The sequence below is a fragment of the Triturus cristatus genome, chromosome 3_2, assembly GCF_964204655.1.
Source record: "Triturus cristatus chromosome 3_2, aTriCri1.1, whole genome shotgun sequence".
Lineage (NCBI taxonomy): Eukaryota > Metazoa > Chordata > Amphibia > Caudata > Salamandridae > Triturus > Triturus cristatus.
Genome location: NC_140584.1, coordinates 30,089,342 through 30,114,032, shown reverse-complemented (window position 1 = coordinate 30,114,032; position 24,691 = coordinate 30,089,342). Strand labels below are relative to the sequence as shown.

At 45.6% G+C, this 24,691-nt stretch overlaps 1 protein-coding gene across 3 annotated transcripts in view; it reads left to right on the top strand.

Annotated features, from left to right (window-relative positions):
• The window catches only part of PRDM10 (PR/SET domain 10), a 1,096,800-nt gene that overhangs the window by 507,504 nt on the left and 564,605 nt on the right, over positions 1–24,691 (top strand). For all 3 annotated transcript variants that reach the window (XM_085647206.1, XM_085647205.1, XM_085647207.1), the window contains exon 13: positions 19,840–20,187. In XM_085647206.1, coding sequence (XP_085503332.1) covers positions 19,840–20,187 — 348 coding nt within the window. The remainder of the gene's footprint in view (positions 1–19,839; positions 20,188–24,691) is intronic.

Here is a 24,691-nt window from a genome sequence, read left to right as displayed (position 1 = left end):
TAATGCAGGTCTGGCTCTTATAAAATCCTCAATGTAGTGCAATTTTAATTCATTGTGGCATACGAAGGTCGGTGCACTAATAACTCCCCCCAGGATCTTCCGGCAAAATCTATTCTCTTCTCTTTGTAATTCTGAGCAATTTGAAAATCCCCAGACTTCTGCTCCATACGTTCCAGTTGGGAGACATTGAGTCCGGTAAACTTGTAATAGGCTTGAAACAACATCGGCCTGACGGGGTTGGTGAAGAGAGGTAACAGAGTTAATAGATTTAGAAAGTTTATTTCTCCCCATTGCAACATGGGGTTGCCATGAGCCGCTATTAGAAAATAACAGACCCAAATAGGGGAAAGTGCAAGTGCTTTTTAGAGTGTTTTGACCTATCGTAATCTTTGAAATTTTATAATTCTTGGGGCCGCAGGTCATAATAAAAGATTTATTAAAATTAGTGCACAAACCTAAATCGGCCATATAGTTAACAAATCCCGAAATTAAAATACGCAGAGCATTCGGGGTGCGGCCCATAAGGACCGCATCATCTGCGTAGAGTAACGCCGGGATGAGTTTCTTGTTAATAATGGGAACATCCTTGGTCAGATTGCATAGAGAATTGGACAGTTCATTAATATATAATATAAAAAGCAGGGGGGCCAAGACGCAGCCCTGTCTCACCCCCTTGCCAATTAAAATATCATTTGAGACCTCGCCTTCATTGTTTATTCGTACGCGGGCTTTCAAATTGCGATGGAGGTTGGCCAAAAAATGGACTAAGGCTTCATCCAAACCATAATTTAAAAGGATGGACCATAAGCGAGAACGGTTTACAAAATCAAATGCTGAGCTTAAGTCCATAAAGCCAAAATATAAAGGGGATTGTTTAGCCCGTGTATACTTGGCCATAAGGAGATTAAGGTTCAGACATTGTTCCACCGTGCCTAGTTTGCTCCTAAAACCCAACTGACAACGGTGGATAATGGAGTTCTCGTCGGCCCAGGAGCTAATTTTATTAAATAAAACCCTTCCGAGGACCTTCAGGGTGTTATCGATCAGTGATATTGGTCGATAACACCCCGGATCCATCCTATTTCCTTTTTTAAAAATAGGTACAATGGTACTACTAGACCATGTCGAGGGGATGGACTTCTTACTCAAGTTATTAAAAAGATTGCAGAGTAAGGGGGCCCAAAAGCAAGTATTCGATTTAATCTGGTCGATGGACAGACCGTCCGGCCCAGGGGCCTTATTACCAGCACTATTGGCAATGGCCTCCTCCACCTCCTCTAGTGTTATCGCTATAGTACCATCGGGAAAAATATCCTCAGTTGGGTCTCCGACTGCAGCATAAAGCTTTGAAAAGTGAGTGACCCATAGGTCACCTGTGATGTTGCAGTTTATCGGGGTAATGTTGCTGCCCAGGGCTCTTAGATTCTTTACTTCTCTCCAGAACCCTGTCGAGTCTTTTAGGGCAGCAGTTTTTGTCAGATTGTCCCAATGACTTATTAATAGCTCCTCAGATCTTGCTTTTAATGCATGCTTATATCTGAGGCGTAATGATCTGACAAGGGGCACATCTCGAGGTTTGGCTTCCAAGGCCTTTCTAAGTTCTCTATTAGCCCTTGAGCAGTTAGTGTCAAACCATCTATGGTTGCTTATGTTCTGTTCCTTCAGTGGTTTGGAAATTGCCCTTTTTATAGCTGCGCATAAATCACAAAAGGACTTAATTATATCGGGGCCATCGAGTGTTAGGCAATTAGAGATCAATAGAGGGTTATTCCTAATCACGTTAGCTAAAATCTCTTTGTTATCGATCCCTCTCCATACGATCCTGAGCCTATCTGTAGATACAGTAATGTTTGAGGCTCCAACCTCGTGCGGGCCTATGGATCTTTTGATGGATTTAAGGTAGATTACAATTGGCAAATGGTCACTATATGGACTACTGACAACCTCAGAATTAAATAACACTCCACTAAGGAGGGAAGAGGTGAACAGATAGTCAATAGTTGTAGAACAACCACGGCCAATGTAAGTGGGAACCGGTGCATTTTCCTTAGGGATTCCACTATAACCCATTCCACTATAACCTATTCTCTATCATAGATCACCTTTAACAACTTTGAAAAAACTACATTGGATTCAGAACTCTGCAGCCAGACTACTCTTACATATAAAACCGCATGCCCACATCTCCCTTGCCTTGAAAGCCCTACATTGTTTACCGGTTGCCAGAAGATTTGCGTTCAAGCTGCATTTTATCACCTACAAAGTGATAGATGGAACAGGACCGCTCTTAATCAGGAATAAAATCACAAAATACCTTCAACACAAAGGAAACCTCCCCTCTAGAGCAGCACTTTGCTTCAAAATCCCAACGTATAAGAAAAAAAACATGGTCGCTAATCCTTCTCTGTTTAAGAAGCCAAGCTATGGAACTCTTTACCCCCGAACATAAGATCCACGGATAACCACCTTATCTTCAGAAGACTACTCAAAAATTGGCTCTTCCTCACATAACCACCATACTCAAACATAAATATACAGTATATCTCTCTCTATATGAGCAGTGATTCGGACTATAGATGTTTACCTACATAAGTGTATTGCTTTGAATGAGCATTTAGAATAATTGTTTTTAAATATATAGAGATTTGTTATATCTGCATTAACAAATGTCCATATTACTTATAGTTACATTATTCTATGTTTAGCATGTATATAAGTTACTGCATAAATAAGTAAATCTTTTATCATAACTATTTATCCCCAATTGCTTCACTATTGAATTACAAAAAACAAATACTTTAATTTAGAGTACAGCAACACATAAAAGTCTGAGTTTATTAAATGCAACTTTAATCTACATATATTACCATATACACACACACACACACACACCACACACACACCCCTCCCCCCTTTCCATGTACATATACCATCTGTGTGTATTTATTACTTTGCTTCTAATTCAGCATATCCCTTCACTACCCTATATCTCTCGCAATATATCATCCACCTCTACTGTGACTCATTTCAAACCTCATTCCACTACTCTTTCCAATTCACTACCCTATTTCTCACCCTATCCTCTCAATGTAGTCTCTACCTCCACTCTCCCATTCATCACGAACCTATACCACTACTATGATCCCCAAAATAACCCTTTCTGGACTCTTCCTTCCTTGCATGATCTCATACCCCTTTTACTATTCAGATCTCCCAAGCAAGCCTTTCTAAACCCTTCCCTCTCACTTTTCCCCCTCCACCTTCCCTTTACTTACTCCAAACCCCCTCCTACTGCAATGAACTGCAAAAAAACAAAACTTTCTAGATCGATTGGTACTTTATTGTTCAGTTAATTAAAACTTACAATATGTCACTCTTACATAACCATATGATACATCATAACTAAATATCATTTAAAAAAAGATTGTTTTAAAATGCAGTTAAAATATTTGTAATATATTAAAAAACTGCAAAATAAAACGTTCAAGGCATATGAGCTGCAGAATATATACTTGTTCCTAGATCACCATCTGGTATTGGGCTCGGATGTTTGCACTTTGTTGTTTTATTGGAAGAAGTTCTTAGTAGTCACGAGATAGGTGACTCCTCCTTAGGACGATAGTGCGCATGGGCATCGACTCCATCCTCAGATTCTTTTTTCCCCGCCATCAGGTTCGGATGTAAATTGCTGTGCTCTGGGTCGGTGTGGTACTCGATCCCCCTTCGATGCGCAATCCCTCACCTCTCGTGGTATTGTTTCGATCTCATTCCCCTTCGACACTCATCCAAAAATGCATCAAGAACTTCGATTCCGGTTGTAGACGCAGGCCATTGAGCCAATCTGCTCCATCAGGCCCTGCAGTCAAAGGAAAGGACTCCATTTAAAAAAATGCCCTCTGTGTGGTGCTGAATTCCCACACACTGATCTCCACGAGGTCTGTAACCTTTGCCTCTCTCCAGAACACGAGGACAAAGACTGCGAGGCCTGTGCTTCCTTCAGATCAAAGAAGACCATACGTGAACGCTGGGCTCGACGTCACATAATGTCTCGATCAACTACCTCGGCACCGGACGACATCTTCGATGTAGGCCCGATGTTCCAGAAGAACAAGAACCGGAGGATGAAGGCCTCAGCGTCTCCGAGGCCGACGAGTCAGATGCCGAGGATCAGCTGGTTACTCCAGGTCAACAGATCGTGAGTACCCAGATCCAGACCCCTGCCCCATCTAAAACAAAATACAAGGCTCCGGTGACACCTTTGCCTTCGGGCTCAGGTTGACACCACGATAATACTTCAGATGCCCCGCCCTCGGGCTCAGCTCTGAAGTCCAGAGACAAGCCTTCAGGCAGCTCGGGATCGTGCCAGCCACATAGCGGAACCGAAAAACCATCTCCGGCACCGAAACAAAAGCAGAAACCAGAGACAGTGCCACGCCCTGTTCTATCGACACTGAAGACGCTTCGATGCCGAGCGCTTCGGCACCAAAACACACCGAAGACAAGCCCTCAGAACCGAAAAAAGTCCATAAATCTTCAGAGCCAAAAAAGATTTCGGACTCGAAAACTCCACCAAAGCATAAGGAGACCAAGATCCCTCCTAAAGCTACAGAGCCTAAACCAAAGCACCATTCGGAAACAAAGTCGTCTGTGCCAAAAAAAGACAATAGCTCAGAAGAACGGTTTCAACCAGATTCCTCGTATCCGAAACAAAAAACTCATGCCACAATAATACCACCTAAAAAGAGGAAATTGGACACCTCAGAGGCACCTCAGATACCCTTAAAGAAGAAAGATAGCAACTTTACCTTTAAGACCCTCCTCACCCCCTGAAAATCTTCCAACTATACCATTTTCTCCAGCACTCTCTCCAATGCTTCCTTCTTCAACTGCACCCCAAGATGATGAAGATGACTGGGGGTGGGGGTGGGGATGGGGATGGGGATGTAGACCCACAAGGGGATGATGATGATAATATCCACAGTATCCCACCACCTGACCCTTGGGACGATCGTAATAATGTCCCAGATATACCTGAGCCTGACTCATACCCATCTAAACCATCCCCTCCAGACGACAACATAGGTTTTGCACAACTCATAAATAGAGCAGCCAAATATCATGGGGTAGAATTACACTCAGATCCTTTGGAGGAAGATTTTTTATTAGAGACTTTTACACAATCACACAAAAGTCAACAAATACTTTACCTATGTTAAAAGGTATGATTAAACATGCCCCCGATGTGTTTAAAGACCCTGTCGGGGCTAGAATTCTCAACCCCAGAGTTGATAAAAGATATAAACCAGCTCCAAATGATCCAGCTTGTATAAAGGGACAGCTCCCTCTAGATTCTTTAGTAGTGTCAAATACCCGTAAACTGGCAAATTCCCAAACAATAGGTGATGCCCCTCCTCTGGATAAAGAATCTAAATTATTGGACGCATCTGGTAAATGGGTTGCGTCACAGGCAGCAAATTACTGGCGCATTGCCAGCTCCCAGGATTTGCTGGCCAGGTATGATAGGGCGCAACATCTTCCAGAACTATATAGGTCTAAAGCTAACGACCTCATACAAGAGGGAAAACTAATTACAAATACCTCAATCAAATGTGCTCTTGATGTAGCAGACACAGCATCTCGTGCCATTAACACAAGTGTTTTACTGCGCAGGAACGCATGGCTACGCATATCTGGTTTTAAACAGGAGGTGCAGTCTCAAATTCTTAGTCAGCCTTTTGATCAAGAACACTTGTTTGGACCTACGGTAGACACATCTTTAGAGAAGATGAAAAAAGACAGCTAAATCCATGGAGGCCTTACAGTCACCAACAACAAGAGGTTCCTTTCGTCGCTTCTTTTATAGGGGCGCCTCCAAAACCATTGGGACAGAAACACTTCTTCTTCCTACAAAAGCCCCACTCAAACTTCCTCTAACAGAGGATATTTTAGAGGGGGTAACAGAGGAAATAACAACAAAGGAAGAGGCCGCGGTAATAACACCGCACCTCCCCTAGCACAAAACAGTGACTTCCCTTAACACCCCCTAGAACATTCCACTCCAATCGGGGGAAGACTATCACAGTTCCTATCTGTCTGGAATTCCATCACCACAGACAGGTGGGTGAGACAAATTATCCAGTATGGTTACTGCCTGGAACTCACCTCTACTCCTCCACACATACCACCTAAACAACATCCGATGTCCACAGAACATCTCACACTCCTAAAACAAGAGATTTTCTCTCTCTTGCAAAAGCATGCAATAGAACCGTTTCCCATACACCATCAAGGCACAGGGGTTTACTCACTTTACTTCCTCATCCCAAAAAACGGTACTCTCAGGCCAATATTAGACCTCAGAACATTAAGCCTGTGCATACAATCCGACCACTTTCACATGGTCACTCTCCAACAGGTCCTCCCATTGCTCCAACAAGGCGATTTCCTTGCCACTCTAGATCTCAAGGACGCCTACTTTCACATTCCTATTCACCCTGCTCACAGGAAATATCTACGGTTTGTAGTAGACGGTCAGCACTACCAATTAAAAGTGATCCCATTCGGAGTGACTACAGCACCCATAGTCTTCACAAAATGTCTCGCAGTAGCAGCAGCTCACTTGCGAAAACAACACATTCATGTGTTTCCTTACCTTGACGACTGGCTCATAACAGCCCTCACACAACGCACTTAACGGCAGGAACAAAAGATCTCCGCTAAAGTGCCTCTTTATGGTTGCACCTTCGGGTATTGGAGCGCCGACCTGACGAGGAGCAAGTCCATTTGATGATGAATGACACCTAGCTTGCTGGGTGTGTGAGGACTCTAGAGGCATTCCTCCTTTCCTACCCTTCATCATGTTGTCCGATTAGGGGGAACAGCATATCTTTTCTTGTTGAGCATTATTTGGGCACATATGCTGGACCCCATTATTAGGCCTTCTAGTTCCCCCTTTATTGTTAGAGATTTGTAAAGCAGCAACATGGTCTACACTGACACTTTCACAAAGCACTATTGTGTAGATGTGCAGGCAAAACAACAGGCTAGTGTGGGCCAGGCTGTACTGAGGACGCTTTTTCAAACCCCTGCAACAGATACCGGTGGCCACCGCTAGGGAGAGTACTGCTGTACAGTCTATGCACAAGTATATATTCTGCAGCTCATATGCCTCGAACGGAAAATGCTACTTACCAGTATTCATCTGTTTTTGGCATGTAGAGCTGCATAATTATATACGCCCAACTGCCTCCCCGGGTACCTTTATCTGTTGCAGTGCTATCTTAGATAATCACACATGGACATCTCTTTCTGTTTCTCACAAACTCCATCATCACCCTTTATGGCGAAAAACAATCTGAGGATGGAGTCGATGCCCATGCGCACTATCGTCCTAAGGAGGACTCCCCTATCTCGTGACTACAAAGAACTTCCAATACAACAACAAAGAGCAAACATCCGAGCCCAACACCAGATAACGATCTATGCACAAGTATATCATTCTGCAGCTCTACATGCCAAGAACAGATGCATACTGGTAAGTAGCATTTTCCTTTATTTTTAACAGCACTGATCTACAATTGAAACATTTCATAAAGTCTTATTGCACTTAATAGACACATAGCCCCTTAAATGTCCAATTTTCACCATTGTGGGTTGATCCACAATTCAAATTGTGCAAAACAATTAACAAAGTGCAATGTGCCTGTCACGGATCTTCTGTTTCTTATCAATGCACTTTAAAACTGCTTCAAAGTTTAAAAAGAAAAATAAATTATTCCGTAATTTCCCGGCCTGTATCTGTTTCGCCAACTTTCTTCTTTAAGAATTATAAAGTTCTATGTGCCCATATTTGTAAACATCTTTATCAGTCTTTACCTTAGAAAACTTACAAAAAAACAAAATTTGTAAATACAACCACTCGAGCCTTTATCTGATGGGAAACCCTTACTGTCAGTGTGTCTCGTTCCCCTCAGTTCGAGCGAGTGTAAATAGCATGATCAACATTGTAAATCATTATTATACGCAGTTAGCTAATTTACCTTCTGCTACATCAATTAACTTTAGAAATTTACCAGTGAATGATAAATCTTCTCCCAACATACCAACTATTACTGCTTGAAGACATGTGCGAATGACATATTCGTTAAAACCCTCTCTTAGCAGGCATCTACGCTCTCATGATAGAGCCGGACAACTACACACTATGTCATCTATGTAATAATTGCAGAGGCAACATAACGTTGAATTGCCCACCCTTTTCAAGCTGACACATCGCTACAAAATTGACAATTGCCTATCCAGAGATTCATAAGCTTTAACTTTACTATCTGAAAGAGACACATTAGTGATAGATTCCTTACCTTAGAATGATCCCCAGGCGTCAGACTGGATCTGGAAAGTTTTCTGCTTAGCAGTACTCCTGTGCACCAGTAGGTGGCGTCGTGTGGCTCCGCGTCCGTCAGTGGCATCGTACGCGCCGGAATGACGTCACGGAGACTACTTAGGTGCCACCCAGCACTCCTCACCGCTGCTCCGGGTCTAGGGGCCGTTCGCGGGACCGGAGCCGTCGCTCCTCAGACTCTAAGTCTTCACCTTCAGATTCCGGTAAGCGACGCCATAAGAAGAAGTCGAAGAATTGTGTTCGCTCTCCGACGTCCCCCCGTCGCTCCCCGGAGGCGGACGAGGGGGACAGTGTCCCCGTGGCCTCCCCGCTATGTCCGGGTCCATCGGCGACTCCCGAACAGAGGCAAGAGTTTCTTGCTGCCTTGGACCGCCTGTTTAGGCCTCGGGCTCCGCCGGTGCGCCTGCGGGCCCTCCGGCCCTGTGTCCAGATCCTGTTGACCCGGCGGCACCGCCTCCGGCGCCAGCCCCGGAGGCACTGGATCCAGCTCCCTTGGCTCCGGCGCCACAAGGTGCAACGCCGCTGGCTCCGGCCCCAGCTCCGCCACAGGCGGCGCACTGGGTGCCGTTTATCCCGCCTCTGCCCCGGTTCTCAGACCATTTCGTTCCGACCTGGGATCCTCATTGGGATCTGGTTCCGGGTCGGCCCCGGCCGGCGCTGCTCCTGGTGCCGCTGGCCCCTTCTCCGGCTCTGGTCCTACCGCCGCGGCCGGCTCCTTCTACCCCGGAGCCGGATAAGGACTGGGACGGCTCAGAGGACCCCCTTGTGCGGCAGTGTGACTCCGAGCAGGATTGGGTGGATGACCTTCAAGATGCGAGTGAACTTGATGTGTCTTCTGACCCGGGGTTTGCCTCGCCTCCGCCTACTATGGAGGAAGGCGCTTCCTACACTATGGTGCTGCGTCGAGCTGCAGAGGCTCTCCATCTCGACCTCCCTACGGTGGCCCTTAAGACTAACCACCTTACGGAGGTGCTCCAGACGGCGTCTACGGCGTCGGAGCCGCTGCTTTCTTTCAATGAGGCCCTTACCGAAGTCCTCTTGGGTACTTGGTTGCGGCCGGCCTCGGGGGCGCCGGTGTATAGGAACGTCGTTAGGCGTCATCTCCCAGCGCCTTGTGATCCCGCCTTCTTGACCACTCACCCCACGCCTGAGAGCCTGGTCATTCAGGCCTCGACATCGCAGAGTGCCTTTCCCTCGACTCCGCCGGATAAGGACTCTAAGAGGCTGGACCAATATGGCAAGAGGTTGTTCTCCTCAGCTAGTTTGGGGTTGAGGTCAGTTAATATCGCCTACTTATTGGGCCATTACTCCCACGGAGTGTGGGAGTCGGTGGCAGAGGTTCTGCCTCAGTGCTCTGAGGAGGTCCAGGCTGTCCTTTCCCAAGCGATTGCGGAGGGCAAGGATGCGGCGAAGTTTGCCATCAGGTATGGTTTGGACATAGCTGATTAGTTGGGCAGAGCGATTTCCGCGACGGTGGCGTTGCGGCACCACGCCTGGTTGCGTTCCACTGGGTTCTCATCCGATGTCCAGAGCTCGCTAATGGACATACCCTTCGATGGCTCCCGCCTCTTTGGTGATAAGACTGACAATGCCCTGGAGCGCTTTAAAGACTCTCGTGCCACAGCCAAGTCTTTGGGTCTTTCCTCGAAAAACCCTGCCACGACGGGGTTTCGTTCCTTTCGTGGCCAGGGATGGGGTACCCAGGCGCGCTCTTCCAGCAACCCTGTGCAGAACCAGCCTCAGCGAGGCCGCGGACGTGGGTTCCGCAGGGGCGGGCCTGGTAACCTGCATGTGGGTTAGTCCACTTTCACCCCCGCTGCTTCCGCCTCGAAACCTTCCTAATCCGAGCTTCAGGGGGCACCCCACGCCAGTGGGTGGCAGGGTTCACCTCCACCACTGGCGCGAGATCACGTCGGACAAGTGAGTGCTGCAGATAATCTGCCATGGTTACTCGCTCTCCTTTCTGTCCTCCCCACCAGCCATACCGCCTCGGTACCACTGCATGTCGGGGAATCATTTGGCCCTTCTCCGTCAGGAAGTCTTGGTCCTCCTGGCCAAGGGGGCCATCGAGCTCATTCCGGGGCCAGAAGTAGGACGTGGTTGTTATTCCCACTACTTTCTGGTCCCCAAGAAAGACAAGGTGGGCTTGCGCCCCATCTTGGACCTCCGGGACGTCAATCGCTTCCTCCGGAAGGAAAAGTTCAAGATGCTTACTCTGGCTAAGGTCCTGACTGCCCTGGACCCTGGAGACTGGATGGTAGCGTTGAACTTGCATGACGCTTATTTTCACATCCCTGTCCTGCCGGCCCACCGGTGTTACCTGCGGTTCATGGTGGGCCAGGAGCATTTTCAGTTTGCCGTGCTCCCCTTCGGCCTTAACAGCGCCCCTCGGGTGTTCACGAAAGTGATGGCGGTGGTCGCAACTCATCTGCGCAGGTCCGGGGTGTTAGTCTTCCCCTACCTCGACGACTGGCTGTTGAGGGGGGGCTTGCCCCCAGCTGTCGTCTCCCACCTCCAGACTATGGCCGAACTCCTGCATTTGCTGGGGTTCTCCATCAATGTGCCGAAGTCGCACCTGAGCCCCTCTCAGAAGCTCCCTTTCATCTGGGCGGTTCTGGATTCGATGTTGTTTCGGGTTTATCCTCCCGAGCAGCGAGTCTGGGATATTCAGGCTATCATTCTGATCTTTCAGCCTCTATCCCGGGTTTCGGCCAGGATGACCCCTCCGGCTGCTGGGCCTGATGGCCTCCTGCATCCTGCTGGTGACGCATGCCAGATGGCATATTCGGGCTCTGTAGTGGGACCTGAAGTTCCAGTGGGCACAGCAGCAAGGCGACCTGTCCGGTCACGTCCAGATCTCGGAGGGCGCTGCACGACAGTTGCAGTGGTGGCTCACGGGCCGCGATTGGGTCAGTGGCAGATCCCTCTCCCTTCCCCAACCGGAGCTCACAGTGGTGACGGATGCGTCCCTCCTGGGATGGGGTGGCCACATGGGAGTGGCGGAGATCAGAGGCCTCTAGTCTCCGGCGCAGTCCCGGCTCCATATCAACCTCCTGGAGCTGCGGGCGATCCAGCTTGCACTGAAGGCATTCCTTCCCTCTGTCCCGGGCAGTGTAGTGCAGGTGTTCACGGACAATACCACCGCCATGTGGTATTGCAACAAACAGGGCGGGGTAGGGTCCTGGACCCTATGTCAGGAGGCTCTGCGCCTCTGGACATGGCTGGAACATCACGGCATTACCTTGGTGGTTCAACACCTGGCAGGTTCTCTGAACGCCAGGGCCGATGAACGCAGCCGCCGGTGCATGATGGATCACGAATGGCATCTGCACTCGGATGTGGTGGAAGGTCCCTTTCAGCAGTGGGGAGAGCCTTGGTTAGATCTATTCGCCACCGAAAAGAATGCGCAATGTCATCAGTTCTGTGCATTTGAATTTCCAAGTCGGCATTCGCTCGGAGACGCTTTTTGTCGCGAGTGGAGTTGTGGTCTGTTGTACGCCTTTCCGCCTATACCACTTCTGCCCAGAGTGCTGAAGAAGATCAGGCGCGACCGGGCCCAAGTCATTCTTGGACTCGGACTGGACTCAAAGAGTATGGTATCCCGAGCTACTCTGTATGAGCATCGATCCCCCGATCCGTCTGCCTCTTCGGGAGGATCTTCTGTCACAGCAGCAGGGGACGGGGTTCCACCCGAGCCTGTCCAGTCTCCACCTCCATGCATGGAGATTGAGCGGCGACAGTTGACACCTTTCGATCTTCCTTCCAAAGTCTGTAATGTCATTCTGGCAGCCAGGCGTCCCTCCACTAAAATGGTATACGCCTGCCGATGGAACAGATTTGTGGCATGGTGCAGCGAAAGCTGTAGACCCCCTTTCGGCTCCTCTTTCTGAGGTTCTTCTGTTTCTTCTGTCTTTGGCCCAGCAGGGCCCTGCTCTGGGCACTATCAAAGGTTATCTTTCTGCCGTTTCCGCCTTCCTGAGGCTTCCTGATCAGCCTTCTCTTTTTAAGTCCCCGGTTGTTAGCCGTTTCCTCAAAGTCATTACACACACGTTTCCTCCCCTGCCTTTCATAATGCCTCAGTGGGACTAGAATCTTGTCTTGACTTTTCTGATGTGTGCTCCCTTTGAGCCTCTTCATAACTGTCCTTTGCGTCTTCTTACTCTCAAGACTGCTTTCCTGGTTGCTAGTGAGTGAGCTCCAGGCTCTTTCTTCCAAACCTCCTTTCCTTTCTGTTCATCCGGACAAGGTGGTTTTAAGGACCCGTCCTTCTTTCTTGCCAAAGGTTGTTACGCCCTTTCACATTGGGTAGACCATCACTTTGCCCACCTTCTTTCCGCCTCCGCATCCTTCCAGGGAAGAGGAGCGGCTCGACCGTCTGGACCCAAAACGTGCGCTTGCTTTCTATCTGCAGCGTACACAACAGTTCCGGGTGGATGATCAACTCTTTGTTGGTTACGTGGGCGCCAAGAAAGGTCGGTCTGTGCACAAACGAACCATTTCCCGGTGGGTTGTTTTGTGCATCAAGGCATGTTACTCCTTGGCCAAGAAGGAGCCTCCTGTGAGGCTGCGTGCCCATTCGACCAGGGCAACTGCAGCCACTACTGCCTTGGAACACGATTTTCTCTTGCAGGACATTTGTCAGACAGCTGCGTGGGGCTCGCTGCACACGTTTACCAAGCACTACTGCCTTGACAGTCAGGTCCGGAGAGACAACTTCTTTGGCCGTTCTGTGCTCTGTGACTTTTTGGTGTAATCTTGTTCGCAGACCCACCACCGGGGTTGGTATTGCTGGGGTATCTATTCGAAGGTAAGGAATCTATCACTAACGTGTCTCTTTCAGATGCACAATTTACTACGTGTGTAATGATATATCTGTAAGAGACATTAGTTAGTGATAGATTCCTTACCGCCCCACCCATCCTCCCCGTTCTGCGGACTGATTACTATGGTTAAGGTCATCCCTTTAGGGCCCTAGTTTTATGCACCTATGGTCAGTGTCTTGCATGGCTTTGCGTTTCGGCGTGGAAAGTCATGTACAGAACTGACGTCAGCGTGCATGGGTGGCGCCTAAGTAGTCTCTGTGACGTCATTCCGGCGAGTACGATGGCACTGACGGACGCGGACCCGCACAACGCCACCTACTGGCACGCAGGGGTACTGCTAAGCAGAAAACTTTCCGGATCCAGTCTGACGCCTGGGGATTATTCTAAGGTAAGGAATCTATCACTAACTAATGTCTCTTAAAGATATATGGTTACACAAGTAGTAACTTGTGCTTTAAGTTTAAACCCCCAGATAGTTCTGGGGTTTTAGATGGCCATATGATGCAATTACCATCCAAGTCTGTGATCTTTTTGCTAGGGCCTCTTTATCCATGACTGATGATACTTTTTTACTGATCCTGTTAATCACTCTAGTAACGCCGCCTTGTGAGAGGAGTAAAAACCATAGTTGTTCTGCACTAAAAGTAGTCATGGCAAGATTAAAATATTCATGGGCTACAGCATTTCTAGGTTCGCTTTTAGCCTGCCATACGTTTGTCATCAGAGTGGAGTTGATATCTATTTTTAGTGTATAACAGAATTTCAAAAATGCCAGAATCTGTTTATGTTTTGTCTCTTGAGGCCAAACTCTAATCGAATATGTGCAGATGATGCCTGTTTTGGGAGAATAAATAGGCGACGATAGGTCCCTCCTGTGAGCTTATCTATTACTTTTTCGGCTTTAACTCTCAGAGTCTCCACGTGGTATGACAGGGATGGGCGTGTTTGGCTGCCATGATTTGTAGTAGTGGGTTAAGGGATAGGCCTCTCAGGGTGTTCCGAAGTGAGGCAAGGGCTACAGTTAATGCGTTGTTCCTTCTTTGCATTGCCACACAGTGAGTATTGAAAGAGCCTCTTGCATCAAATATAACCCCCAAATATTTGTACTCTTGTACTGACTCCAACCTTAGGTCTTCTATATAAAATGTTGGTCATATTACTAAACCCGGTGTCACTAGCATGGTTTTTGTTTCACTTAAATTAACTTTTAGACCATGAATCGAGGCATACTGGGCGGTTTCACTAATTAGCCTCTGGAGCCCCACCTTGGTGTAACTAAGTAAGAGAATGTCGTCAGCGTACAGCAAGTGGGAAACATAAAAGCCGGCCACCGACTGGGACTGTGAATTGATTATGTTCAGACCTGGGGTAATGTCAGCGAGGTGCAAGTTGAACAGGAGTGGGGTCAAGATGCAGCCTTGTTTTAGACCCTTCCTTCTATCCCTCCACTATTCCTTTTACATTCCGAATATCAGACTAACATGTCAACTGCTCAAATCAAATTAATTTCATATTTTCCTAGACAAATTCACCTCTAATCTGTCCTGGTTCCGGAGTAGCGTGCTACTCATCAAAAATTGCTTCAACACCTCATCAGGGGTAGCAAGCGCTATATAAATGCAAACCTTTTCCTCTTTTATCCCCCAATTATCCTTCTCAATCCAAATAACCGGTTAACATATCCACCACTCAAATTAATTTCAGATTTCACTATACTAATTCACTACTAATCATTTTGGGTTCCAGATTAGTGTGCTACTCGCCGAAAAAGCGCTTCGATACCTCCTTAGGGGTAGTAAGCACTATACAAATGCAGTTACAATGCAATACAATACCTCACGTCACATGCACTAAATTGTATTTTTCCCACAGCACACTCACACTGTCCTAGATGCTGGGCATCACAAGACAATCCCAGCACGTTCTGGACATGGCCCAAGATCCAACAATAATCGTCCATAATCCTGGGGAAATGTGCAAGACTGACAGGCCATGACAACTCCACACTGCAGAAGGATGCTTCCTGGGCGTATGGACGAGTGACTTGACATACTGGGCTGAATTAGAATATACAGCCCTGAGGCGGGAGGGAGACAGGGTATGGTGCAAGAAAATCATGTCTGACAAATTGGCAAATAGAATACATACAATCCATGAGGGCGATAAGGAAGACATTAGATGGCCTTAGGTGGGCCCTGGCTCTTCCCCACACCAGGTGGAGATGAGGCACACCCCAGAACCCGCAAACTCTGTTGCACAGACATCATACTTGCCAGCTATGCCCCTAACACTTGCACGGTTTTGTCTGAGACCGGGGGCAACTTGCAAGCTCTGAATTGCGACAACTGGCGCTTCCTCGGGAGCCTTGCCCCATGCCTACCAAGCTAGGCTCACTGCCACCCCTGTCCTCACAAGCTGACCACTTAACTCAGCACTCCCCTAAGCCATCTGTCCACCAGGGGGATCCATACATTGCTGGACGACAAATACAGATATAGGAACTCTCATCGATGGAGTTTGTTTTTCTTGGGGTGGGAGGTTCACTGCCAATTATGCTATGATAACTAATCCTTAATATCTGCTCCTCTACGCACTCATTTGCAACTTCTTGTTCGCCCTCATCGGATGCCTGATCACCATGCAAAACAGAGTTCGAGCACTTGGGACAATGACATCTCAATTGGTTATTACCTGCAAAGGTTAATAAAAAATATCATTAATAAAAAAGAAGTTTGCTGGTTTAATCTGGAGGCCGTAGTTAGAAATTCAGCCTTCAAAATCTATGTAATCTATCAATTTTGCAATGTTTCTGGTTGGTTAGGCCATAAGATAAGAGTACAGTGTCCTCCCACATTTCGGTTGATGATGATATGCTAGTGCTTTGGTGCACAGTAGGAGCGTAAAGCTCTATTGTCCGAGCAATCTTTCTTTTTTTCTGCATAGGGTTTGTATAGATTTCCTTGAAAATCAGTATGCCTAGTGGCATTAAGTGTTTGTTGTATTGACTAAGGTAAAGTCATCCAGTACACTTTAGTTGTAGATTGGCTGTTTGAATCACAACCGTCAGCCGATGTCTGCATAACGCACCAAGAAGCCAATTCAATTGCAAAAGTAGTACTATGCAAATACATCGTAGGATACAATAAAATCCTGGTCATGTTTTATGAGGATGATGCAAGGTATACAGATTTGAAGAAAGGTACCAGGGAAAAGGTGTATTGGAAAGACGCGAGTGAATACTTAAGGGGTGAATAACAGAGTCGTGTGTCTGCAGGCTTTGATGGCAGATTATGACCTGGACAGAGCTGCCAGTAATGCAAGATGAGCCGAGGCAGGGTACAACCAAATGAGGATATCCCTTGTTAAATAGAGTAGCATGTATAGGAAGAATGGCGCTCAGGAAAGGAACAGAAGTAGAGGGACGGTATGGGAGATGTGGACGAAGAGGAGCTATTCCCCAGACCTCTGATCTTCATGGTCTTCTTATTGACTCTGCACATTCCTGGAGAAGCCTGATATCACCAGAGAGTCCAAATGTCAAGTATTAGGATACTGTGGGAGCTGGGACTCTTCGATGGTCATTGGTAGTCAGTTCATGCAGACTGGATCTGCTTCCTTCTATGGTTTAAGCAATGAGTGCAAAGTTAGGAAAGAGAGAGGGCAAGTGGGCTTCAAGGCCCGATCACATTGAGGTGACTTGAGGAATTCAACTTGCTCTTACAGTTTTCTTTTGTCTTGTTTTATGCATCACTTTGTGCAGACAATTAACACTAAGGCGGTTCAGCGCTGTACAGGGTCCTTTGTTCATTCATTATCCACCCATTAATTTCTAACTTGCAGTTTCCCTCTAATTCGGTGGAAAGTTTTCTACCCATCTTTCCCTATATGGATGATATTTGCAGTTGTGAATGCAGCTTTGTCATAAATCGGTGTGGCTAGAAAAAATCAGATGGGTACAAAGTGCGAGTGAGTTGCTATAAATTGGCTTGTCGTTTCCTGCAGGTTAGACTAGCGTGGGTCATTTAAAATCTATTTGTTAGCACGGTTGTCAAAACACACCTGCACAATTACATATTGTGGCCGGGGCTTGCAGTGTTTTGCTGCCGGTTTAGTGATCAGAGCAAAAATTGAAAGTAACACGCATAACCAGCTTTTGCACCCATTTTTAGGCACATTACAGCTTCTTGGAAACCGATTTTCCCTCACTTATGCCACTAGCAAATAGCTGGTGGCAAAAGCGACTGCAAAACATGAACATGCGGAATGTATGCTGTGCTCAAAATGTGTGCTAGTGCAAAAATGGGCACAGATATCATCTGTGCCAGGTTTTCCACTTTTGCACAGGTTTACTGGGCTACACAAGAGTTTTAGCGACAGAATGGGTGGGGCGCAGAATACGGGGATCCAGTCAAAGTTCGTAACCACATCTCTTTTTCTCTTCTTGCGCTGCCGGCTCAGTTGGAGCTGCAGGTAGGATTCTGCTTTCTGTGCATGGATATTCCAGGGCTTTTTTTCAAAACGCCCTGTCGCCTGCTCCCAAACCTATCATGACCGTATGGGGATTTCATCCATTCCAGCTTTTGAAGCAGGCACATTTTTGCTTGTTTTACCACGTGATGGAGGTTTGAAGTCGTGCTGAGTTGCAGAATGCCGGTGGGATGCATGAGAGAAGAAAGTTTCTCTGAATTTTGGTGAAAGCAAATTCTAAGTTTGGAATTCAGAGTTGTGTATTTGTATTTTGCTTCCTGCTTCCTTAAAGAATATGAAGCTTTCATCACATTCTGTGTTTTTCATGAAAAAATAATAACGCTGAATGCAAGAGCACTTTGTCCCAGTTGCTATTAAATCTTTCCACCCTGCACTGCTAGGGTGCAAAAATCATAATAGGATGATGATATTCCTCATGACTCGATTACTGCAACACGCTTTACCTGAACATCAGCAATTCATCCCTAAACAAGCTGTCCTGAATGCATCAGTGAGATTGATACTGGGTATCCCTACATTTCAGCCAATCTCAGCGGAGCTGATCAAGCTTCACTCTATCCCAGCTAGGAAACGAATCATGTTCAAGGCATTGTGCATTGCACACAAGGCTTTACATAACTCAGGGTCCAAAGTTATCAGAGCAATGTTCCATTGATATGTGCCGACTAGGTCTCTTCGCTTGGCTACTCATAACCTGGTGGTGGTCTCCTGATTTCATAAAGCGCGATGGGAAGGCAGATCCTTTTCAGTGGCCACTGCTAAGCTATGGAATACGCTTCCTCGTCACATTACGAGTCTGAAAAACCATGTGGCCTTCAAGAAAGCCCCTAAAACCTTGCTTTTCACTTCATAAGATTCATGGCCTTATTTTGGGGCCTCTATGGTGATAGTCTGTCCGTGTGATCCAGTTGAGTATTGTCTGAGCGCCTTGACGCCTTCGGGTAAACATGCGCTTTTATAAATGTATTTTATTTCATTAAAGGCACCACTTTCAAGTCCGTTCTTGCGGCTTAATACAGCACTATATTTCTCCCCATTATTGCAGCTTCCTGATCAGATTCATCCTACCTACCCTTCTGGTTGTTTGTTCCATGAATACACCATCACTGCCAATTTACAGTAAATCCTAAATGAGTGCACCCTGCTGTAGTCTATACCTTGAATATTGTCCATTGTACCCCTCCCACACGTCCTTAATGCACCATACCTCTACTAGCCCAATGAGGGGTGATTGCAGGTTTGTGACAGTAGCATATGCTGTGTTTCTACTAGCCTGTTCACATATGGCCCCGCATTCAGGTGTACTTTACATCTGTTAATCAATGACACTGGCACTGCCAAGATTAATGGACCCACCTTATTAATGTAATAAACCTGTACTTGGACGCATTGAATGCCTATGCTGTCGTGCAAGCCTTTCGATGCATTACTTAGACTTTAAAGCAAGCACTATCAAATGAACCCCACATTTTTAAATAATGCATGGTATAGTAGCCACAGACCTTGTGAAGAAGCTGTAACCTTTATGTGAGATCTGTAACTCTGGGCCTTTTTATCCTTGACTAATGTTGCATATGTTATGCTTTCTATTTCAATCTCTCAGAAAATTCTAATAAAAAGAATTTCAAATAAAATTATGCATGTATAAAATGTTTATGGCAGAAACATTACAGAAATGTGCCAGCACACCAAACGCTTTTAGACCATGTTCAAGACACTCAAGCACTCCGCAGTGACTCGAGCAATTTGATGTAATGTATCCCGGAAAGGCAGCGCCACCGCATTACAGCACTCTTCCAATGCCATCTGAGCATGATGTGCTATTGCGAATCCTTGTTTGCACTCTGAAGCGCTATATTGCTGAGACATTACAGCACTCTGCCAGTGTAACCCGATTTTTATATTGTATATCTTATTCAAGCCCTGAATTATGAATCAACTACCAATGCACCCTATTTGTTCTACCATTTTAGTTTTCCATAGTGGTAGATTAAAGCACCCTGCTGATGCACCCCACGTCTTGTCCTATTTCACCTCTTACTCTGGGTCTGGTACATTCAGACACTTGAACAGCGCGCTCACAATCTTCATACCGCCATTCTTTGTTAATGTGCTTTTGTTTTACAGAATGCAGCTCTGCAGCACCTGTTTATTCGGAAGTCCTATCGACCCTTCAAATGCCTGCAGTGTGGGAAGGCATTCCGTGAGAAGGAGAAGCTAGACCAGCACTTGCGCTTCCATGGCCGCGATGGCAACTGCCCTCTGACCTGCGATATCTGTAACAAAGGTTTCATCAGCAGTACCTCCCTGGACAATCATATGAAATATCACCTAGAGCAGAAGACTTACTCGTGCATCTTCTGCCCAGACTCTTTTGACCGCTTGGACATGCTGAAGGATCATGTTGTGATTCATGTCAGTGATGGCTACTTCACCTGCCCTACATGCAAAAGGCGCTTTTCGGATTTCATCCAGGTAGGAGTTCAGAAATCTGTTGTTTACTTCAGCGATAGGGTTTTTATGAGCGATATTTTGATTCACTCATGCAAATCCACCAACCTTTTTATTCGTTTCAAGTGGCTTTTGGTGGGAAATGTCAATAAATTACTATTATGCTATTTTAATCAAAATATGTAAAATTGATTGCCTAGAGGTAAGTAACATTTGGCGCTTGAGATCATTATTAATGTTGCTTGCACAATTAGTGTCTCCCTTAATCTTAGCAAATTATTGACTCACTGCTTCTTCCTACAACTTGTATGAACTATCATCACTCATTACAGGTGAAATTAAAACATAAAAGAGAATGCCACCCATGGTGAAAACATAAAAGAGAATGACACTCATGGTGCATCACTTGTTACTTGTACCCTGAAATAACATGCATTACATCCTCAAACTTTGGTACATTCACCACATTTTGCTGACTGCTCCTTCTGTCATGCAGTTTGTGGGATTATAGCACTCACAATTTCATTAACTATTGTGTTGGGCAACAAGTTTCCTCTTGATATTTGCACATTCCCAACAGCAATCTCATTTATGAGCCACTGAAACACTCCCCTTCACCTAATTTGCTGTCCTGATCGGAGTTGTTTTCTCCACCTTATTCAAGTTGTGTTTGCAGCTTGTGAAAATTACGTTTGTACGGTGAAACACAACAAAAAAACATTTTATACTCTCTTATGAAACTCCCCTTGGCTCTTGTTAAGTAGTGTTGCTAGACAATCAGTTTGGTGGAACGTAGCTAAACCCCTGAGATGTTTCACTTAATTAAATCCCTGTTTTTCTCAAAATGTATTGGCTTGCATATCTAGAAACATCAGGTGTAGACAGGCGGGGATAAGGATCAGTATACTAATTAGTAACTGCTGCCTGCCGGAGTATTAAAGGAGTACAGTGGGCATGCTCTCACTCCATACCAGCAAAACCTCTTAGTTCTTTAGATAAGTCCTTTTTAGACATTGCTAAGACTAGAAAAAGTAAAAAAAAGTGACCAAGAAGTCAAAGATTGTCTTGGCAGTATATGGAGGTTTTTTTTTGGCCCTGTCACCTCACCATGATCTCATCCATGGACATGTTCATGCTCTGTTATGTTGAGCCAGCTTGGTAAACATGACTGCTGTGCAGATATGTTCTAAAGAGTTTTCAAAAGGTGCTTTCTTCTTTGTGGGAGCAAAAGCTATGTAACCTGGTTGGGTTGGCGCAGGTCATTTTGAACTGATGAGAATACCTCTCCCATGTGTCAGTGAACACACTTGAAACAAGATGTTAAAGATCTGGCTCTAGAATACGGGAAACGTCTAATCCAAACTCTTTATTTAGTCAGGGGACATTTGAAATACACAATGCTAGGGAACTGCATACAAACACTGAAAGAAGAAGTGATTTATTTTAGAGTTGGGCAGAAGGTGCAACCAGTAGACCTATTCCCACTCAAAGGCACAGAGAGAAAGATGACATCTTGTTAGTAGAAAGATCAACACAATTCAGCCATTTGCTTTGCGTTATACCTGCTGTGATAAGACAAAAACACTGCACTTCTTGTTGTCCTCTTATATATTTTTCTATTCCAATTTTTGAAAATCTATTTACTAGTTTTAGTAAGTTGTGACAGGTGTAAGCATATCATTATAGTATCATCGCTTTCTTTTGTGCGCAAGTTTACTCTCACATTAAATATTAACAGAGTTGTTTTATCAGAATTATCAGGCACCCCCTTATAAGATGAACACTAACAGCTTATTATCGTAATTATCTTCAATAGATCCTCAGCTTCTGACCCATCTTTATAAACACGTTTCTCAGTAGTTATCCTAGTTTCCTTTCACACTATTTCGATATTACAGTGTTTTATCACAGGTATTCCATTGGGCGCAAGCCACAGTGATAAGGTTTGAAATTGCAATACTTCACCAACCATGATATAAACTTATTCCTGGGGCTCCTCAATTATAGTCAGTATGTTCTCCCACAGCATCGTTAATTGACGCCTTAGTATTTCGCATCTCTCCTCCACAGGTAATACTGTGTTTTCCGTTCTGGCCAATCTTACTTCCTCACATTTCCATCTACGGTGTGCGGACTCATATGAGGATCGCCAACATTACTATAACCCTTTTGGCGAACATCAAGGCTACATCCTGGAAGCTGTTACCTGCTCTCTTGGTCATGGGAAGAGGAAAAAAGCCCAGTAAGCAGGTTTCCAATGTGTTACGATTGGTCCTAACTAGGTATCTTTCCCTTTAGGCAATGACTTACCCCCCAGAAATGGGTTATAATTGGGGCAACTTCATACAGTGTGGGTGAAGTCAGTGTTATAACAGCTAATAACCCAGGCTTTCTTGTCCATGGTACATGTAATTCTATTTACTGTTGGGTGTTATGAGCATAATGTGAAGATAGTTGAATTGAGTGTATTTAAATCCAGTGTTCCTAGATATTTTTAAGGGCCCTTAAAATGAATTCTCCAACTCTTTGTCCTCCCGTTTGCTTCCTATCCTCTCTTGCCACACCATTTCTAAACTAGTAAAGCTACATTTAGTAATTGATCTTGAAGCTTTATACAGTCAAGAACTCAGCTTACAGCTGCTCCCCAATGTAAGCAGGACTTCTAACACATTGTGCGTTTGGGGCTTTGTGGGACAGGCCTCCCATCTCTGCCTTAGGGACTTCACCCCTGCCCCATAAATTAAGAACTAATTCTCAGGCAACCCATATTCCTCAGTCCAAGTGTGGTCATACTCTTATTTACCCTGCCTCATAAGAATCATCTACAGTGACTATCTCTATGTCCATCCAACCTCTCAGTCTATTATGAGCTGTAAAGAACTGCCTTTAGCGGTTGGATGTGCAATCAAAAACATAGTCGAGAGTATAGTGATATTTGCAGGGTTTTCTTGACCAATTTCCTCCAGTTTTGACGAGCCATTCTAAGCAGTTTAGATCCACTTACAGAGACATTAGATTGTCACTTTTCCATCCTGGTATTGTGGCTCACCCATGCCTCAGTCTCTTCAAACTGTTTCCTGTCTAGCAAACTAGCCACCCACTGCAGTTGTGCTGCCAGGTGGTATAGTTCATTGTCCCAGGGTGCTTAGGCCTCCTTCACCAGTCTTGCAGTAGACTCAAAAACAGCCTTTGTCTGCCACCGTCTCAAGTTATCTCTTTGGGTAGAGAGTTGCCACCCTTTAAACCATTTCAAGGGAATCCAGAGTGTAAGGTTTGGAAAATAATACTCCTGTTTAGGTGACGTTACCCTCTTGGAAAGTGCTATACTGGCCATTATTGGTAATTTAAGCGAGACCAGAAGTCTACGTTCCCCTTCAGCAGTCTCAGAGATTGGCCCAGGTTCCTTTCTCTGGTTTCTCTCTCCCCACGGTATACCTTAACTATCAAGCATCAGAACATAAAGGGCTCCCAAGTTATTCCCCAGTGATTCACTGTGGTCGGTGTTTGCGTCATGTTTGGAGACACCGAGAATGCACATTTTTAGTTCAGTTAGTTTTAAGTACTGACATTCTCCCAATTTCTTCCAGAGTCATAACCTGGTCCAATTGCAAATTAACAACCCTTAGGAATAAAAGCATAGTATGCCATCAGCATGTAACACAATAGCATTTACGTGGTCTGTCAGTGATGTATCCCTCTTGCCTTGATCCACTCTCATTATTTCCTGTGAAAGGCTAACAGCTAGTGCAAAGAGCATAGGTGAGAGAGGGCATCGTCCCTTGTGCCTCTTCGCTGATAAATTAGCATATCGGAGAGGGATCTAGGTAATCCATCTCTCGCGCATACTCACGTGTTACATTGCCGCTAGCAGGACTCCATAACTAAGCTTGTCAAATGTTTTTTTGAGATCTTTTGAAAGCACTATGTCCTCTCGAAACAGGATCCTTCAAGGTTTTCTCTAACATCTGTAATAACCTCCTAATGTTGAGAGAAGTATGATATGTTGCATTGAAGCTATTTGGGCACTTTGGACCAGCGGTAGGAGTTGGGGTTACAGGCAACCCACTAGTACTTTAGAATTTTATAATCAACGTTTACCTTGGATGGTAGCCTATATGAGGCTAAGACTTGGGTATCTTGGTGGGATTTTATCAGTGAAGCTATCAGGGCTTCTTTAGTGGTGGCCAGCTGAAGTGCAGCTGAAAAGGTGGGGTACCATCAGTGTGGCACAGGTTTGATATAATTCAGCTGGTAATCCACCTGTCTGCTGTAATTCATCCCAAGGCTAGATCGTTAAGAGCTGTCTTTATTTCTTCCTCCCCTATCTGACTAACAACAACTCTTGGACTTACCCTGGAATTTGTTTCAGTCAAGCCCTGTCAAGATAGGTCTCTGTCGGGAGTGTGTGATTGATGCATATATAATTCCATATAATATGAAAGGAATACATCATTAATTTCCATCTGTGTGTTCACTGGAGCCTCAACGTTATTCTGTACCTCTGTTACCGGCGTGTCCTTATGTTTTG